The following is a 5,165-nucleotide window of genomic DNA, read 5'->3' as shown; positions in this document are numbered from 1 at the left end:
CATCCAGTACTTACCACGTATACCATCCAATTACATGCATACACTTACATACTTGGGTGCCTAATAGGTTTTTTGTTTTTGGTTTGAGTAATGTTACACACCACATCACAATCTCACTTACATCCCACTATATATGATGTGACGTATTTATCACCATTTGATGATAAAGAAGTAGGCAATAAATAATCATTCAATAATAGTAAATGTGCCACATCTTACTTAATGGGATGCAAGTAGCATTGTAGTATAATGTATAGAATTTTCCTTTTGATTTTTCTAGTAAATGATCATCGGTCATCTAAGGAAGATGGGGGAATTAATGAAAATTTCCATCATGCCTAAATAATAGGGATAGTTAAATAAATAGATTTTCACAATTCTATGAATTGATCATTACAACTTGAAAAGAGACAAATACATGTTATACTTGTGGATAGACTTAGTAAACCCTAGCATCAAATATTAACACGTTATACTAGTTCTGTTCTCTCAATTGTAAAAGAATATGTGGCAAAGCCAATTATAAAAAATTCAGATACGGATACCTCGTTGAAAAAGTCAAATAAGCAAGAATTTCGATCATTGCTAAAATAGATAGAGAATTAGTGTACAATATCAAAGAAACAGGAAGACCATTGAAAAGTAATATCATTTCAAAAATAGGAACAATCGGATGTCATTTAAAGGGTGAATGTATGTGAAAGGAGGTAATAGAATTGAGACAGTGAAGCCTGGGAAATTGAAAAAGATGGAGGTAGGCGGTCAAAAATGGTTGTGCGTGGCCCTTGTGTTTGTTCTGACTGTTTTTCATATTGAAGCTGCTAGAATTGGTCAATCGTTACATACTTATACTTAGGACTCTTTCTTAAAACGTTGTTTGTGTCATTTCATAAAGCATTGTAAAGTAAAAACATTTAATTTTGATTTTTATTTATTTAGAAAACTCAAGAAGAGTATGAATGTAATACTCACCTAAACTCCATGCCATACTCATTTCTTGCAGTCCATTCATAGATGGCAACCTACATGCATACACATAACCCTAACGTCATTCTCAATCTAGTACATAAGCAACTAAACTAGAAATAGAACTACAGCTCACTTGGAACACTCTCTGTCTATCCCTATGTTCTTATGTTTCATTTACTATGCTAAAACCTTCAGGGTTCATTTACAATCACTGCCTCCATATTCTATGTCTTCCTTATCACACTTCCTTTTTTTGGGACCCACTTGGGTCACCTTTTCTAAATTCAGCATTATACTTTGAGGTGTTATCCTTTAAAGTGAACCTCCATGATTCACCTTAGTGTTAAGACACAAAGAAGTTTGTCCTACTCTCCTATTAACCACATTTAGATGCATGACTTAGGCAGACTAAGTCACGCATCCCAATCCTAGATAACGTACCCAGTACTACCTTCATGCATCCTTGATATGAACCTGCGGGAAGAGAATCCCTTGAACCCATAATCAATTTGAAAACTTAGCCAAGAATGCCAAACTCAAGTCTACGGATGGAGAATTTAGACCCGTTGAGAACTCGTTTCAAGAACCTAGATTATATCAAAATCTAGACCCGTTGAAATCCCGTCTCAAGAACCCAAATTACGAGGAGGAACGCCACAAAGGTTGTGATTTACCTTTGATAACAAGTGGCCAAAGAATCTGAGTAGAAGTAAACAAGACCAGGGAGTTCAGTCAAATTACTCGATAACAACAAGGAAGACCACCTGGAAAAGAAAAGCTCGTGAAACAAAACTAGCCAAATCTTTACATCCTGATGATTCAATTGAACCAACAAGAAAGAGAGCTAGTAGTGCTGTATTGGGTGACATCTCTAACACCCAAGGGACTAAAAGATCACGAATAACCCTTAGGAGGTCTGAGGCCAACCAGGCCTATCGTGTGATGATCAACACATGGCAGAGGCTGCAAGACAGCCCTGCCAAGACAAATGAACCTTTTAAGCTGGAACTGCCGAGGGCTTGGGAACCCTCAGACAGTTAGCTTCCTTAAACTCTTGGTTAAGGAAAAGAGCCCATCCATGATCTTCCTCATGGAAACAAAGTGTGGAAAAGAAAGAGTGGAAGCAGTTAGAAGAAGCTTGAAGTTTGAGGCTTGCCTGGTAGTGGAAAGTAGAGGAAGTGCAGGTGGCTTGGCTCTAATGTGGAAAACCAACACTATGGTGTCCATCTACAACTATTCTAGATGGCATATCAATGCCCATGTCTCGAGCTTTGTAGGGGACCAAACCTGGCTCTTCACAGGTTTCTATGGCCATCTAGAAACCTCAAAAAGAGGTGGTAGCTGGGAATTCCTTAAAGAACTTAAACCCCTGGACTCAACACCTTGGCTCTACAGTGGTGATTTCAATGAAATTACTTGTCAGGCAGAGAAGGTGGGAGGTTCCCCCAGACCCTATAGACAAATGGAGGTGTTCAGAGAATCTCTTGAGTGGTGTTCCTTGAACAAGATTAGGACAGAAGGTCCAATATTCACGTGGTCAAACAATAGAACTGGACCGAGTCATACCAAAGAAATACTGGACCGTGCCTTGGGAAATCCAGCCTGGTTACATATGTTTAGAGATGCCTCCTGTATGGTCATACCTACAGTCAAGTCAGACCACTCACCCCTGAACATCTGCTTAGACTGCAAATGGAAGACTGGAAATAGCAAGATCAGAATGTTCAGATTTGAAGCTGCATGGAACTTAAGGGAAGGGTGTGACCATTCTATTAAGGAAGGGTGGAGAATGGAGGCCCCTGGTGTTAGTTAGACTGCAAGGATGTCTAGCAGACTCAGGAACTGTAGTTCAGCTTTGAGAAGGTGGAGTTCAACAGAGAACAGGAAAACACCTAATGAGATCAAGGAAAAAATGAAAAGGCTTGGTGAATTACAGGAAATGGGAAGTGGGGATCAATTGTCACACGTGCTTAAGTTACAGAGTGAGATTGAATCAACATTAGCTGAGGGGGACCTAAAGTGGAAGCAAAGAGCAAAACAACACTGGATGAAAATGGGAGACAAAAATACAAAATTTTACCACCTTCATGCCACCCAAAGAAGAAAGACAAACAGAATTCAGGAAATACTTGACTGCAGAGGTAACTTGGTCACTGGGAAGCAACAAATAGCGTCCATACTCTCCTCCTTCTTCACTGAATTATTCACATCCTCGAGACCCTGTGGAATAGAGGAATGCCTAGAAGCCTTGCCTCAAAAAGTCACTTTTGAAATGAACACAGTGATGACAAGGGTGTTTACTGCAGAGGAGGTTAGAGAAGCTGTTTTTCAGATGAATGGTTTGGGGTCACCAGGACCAGATGGTTTTCCTGCACTATTCTACCAGACTAAGTGGGAATTGGTTGGGAAGGAGGTATCTGAGTTTGCTCTCAATATTCTAAATGAAGGGGGACAACTAGAGGAGGTCAATAACACCTTCATTACCCTTATCCCAAAAGTTAAAGATGCCAAAAGAGTTGCTGACTTCAGACCTATAAGCTTGTGTAACGTTTCATACAAAGTAGTAGCTAAGGTTATTGCTAACAGACTCAAGAGCATTCTGCCTAACATCATCTCTCAAAACCAGAGTGCCTTTGTTCCAGGTAGAACCATCTCCGACAATATCTTGGTGGCCTATGAAGCTCTCCACTCAATGCCTACAAGGCTGCATGGGAAGTCTGGCTTTATGGCTTTCAAACTCGATATGAGCAAGGCCTATGACCGAGTGGAGTGGCTTTTCATTTCTGCAGTAATGGCAAAACTGGGGTTTGATAGGAAAATTATCTCGCTGGTGATGGAGTGCATCTCCTCAGTCTCATATTCAATCCTGCTGAATGGTGAACCACAGCCTCTTTTCAAGCCAACCCGGGGGCTAAGGCAAGGGGATCCCCTCTCCCCCTACCTCTTTATTCTATGTGCAGAAGCCTTATCAAATCTACTTCACAAGGCAGAAAGAGAAGGAAGCATCTCTAGTGTACCAGTGGGAAGAGGCCCTATCAAGGTCAGCCACCTTTTCTTTGCAGATGACAGTATGATTTTCTGCAAGTCCAATTCCCTAGAATGGAGCAGACTTATGAGGATTTTGAGTCAGTATGAGAATGCTTCTGGTCAGCTGCTCAACAAGGAAAAGTCATCCATATTTTTTAGTAGGAATACTCCAACAGAAAATAGGCAAACCATCCTGAGAATTGCAGGTATCCCAGCTACTGGCTCCTTTGAGAAGTACCTAGGCCTTCCAGCCATGGTGGGGAGAGCAAAAACAGCTGCTTTCCATGGACTTATTGATAGGGTTTGGGCTCGGGTCACTAATTGGAAAACCAAATTGCTTTCCATAGCAGGTAAAGAGGTCCTACTCAAATCTGTCCTACAGGCAATTCCCACCTACACTATGGGCATTTTCCTTCTACCTGAATCTATAGTTTGTAGACTGGACCAACTCTTAAGGAAGTTCTGGTGGGTTTTTGATGAGAAGCATACCAAGATTCAGTGGATCAGGTGGGAAAGTTTGGCCAGGGCTAAGGACCAAGGAGGTATGGGATTCAGGAGTTTCAAGAGTTTTAATTTGGCTCTACTAGCAAAACAAGGTTGGAACATTCTAACTAGACCTGAAAGCCTGCCTGCCCAAGTTCTGAAACAGAAGTACTATGGTCAAGGGTCCTTTTTAGAAGCTAAGATGGGGTATAGACCTTCACTGGTTTGGAGAAGCCTGAAAGCAGGGATTGGGATTCTGAGGGAGGGTCTCCTATGGAAGGTGGGCAATGGAGCTAAAATCAGGATATGGGAAGACAGGTGGCTGCCAAGACCTCACTTCCTCTCCTCAAATCCTGACAGAAATGAGAGGCCGACTGAAACTCTAGTGAAGGAGCTAACAGATCCAGTGCTAAGGAAGTGGGATGAAAATACCCTTTGCAATCTATTCTCACAAGATACTGTGGATGTCATTAAAACCATCCCTGTCAGTTTAGGTGGCAGAGAGGACCGATTGGGATGGGGTGGAACCTCAAATGGTATTTTTTCAGTGAGAAGTGCCTACTATCTACACAGGGAGCTACATGCAAATCTGGAGGGGGGTACATCAAGGAACCTGAACCGAGAGGGATTCTGGAAAGATGTGTGGAAAATGAACCTGCCTAGTAGGGTGAGGATGTTCCTTTGGA

At 41.6% G+C, this 5,165-nt stretch overlaps 1 protein-coding gene across 1 annotated transcript; it reads left to right on the top strand.

Moving 5' to 3' along the window:
• Nucleotides 1-1,957: 1,957 nt before the first annotated feature.
• LOC122282274 lies at nt 1,958-2,782 on the top strand. Its single transcript, XM_043094224.1, has one exon. The coding sequence runs from the start codon at nt 1,958-1,960 to the stop codon at nt 2,780-2,782; it is 825 nt and encodes a 274-aa protein (XP_042950158.1).
• The last annotated feature ends 2,383 nt before the right edge of the window (nt 2,783-5,165 follow it).

Source organism: Carya illinoinensis, chromosome 11, assembly GCF_018687715.1.
Source record: "Carya illinoinensis cultivar Pawnee chromosome 11, C.illinoinensisPawnee_v1, whole genome shotgun sequence".
Lineage (NCBI taxonomy): Eukaryota > Viridiplantae > Streptophyta > Magnoliopsida > Fagales > Juglandaceae > Carya > Carya illinoinensis.
Note: the sequence above shows the minus strand (reverse complement) of the source record. Positions and strands in the feature narration are given on the sequence as shown.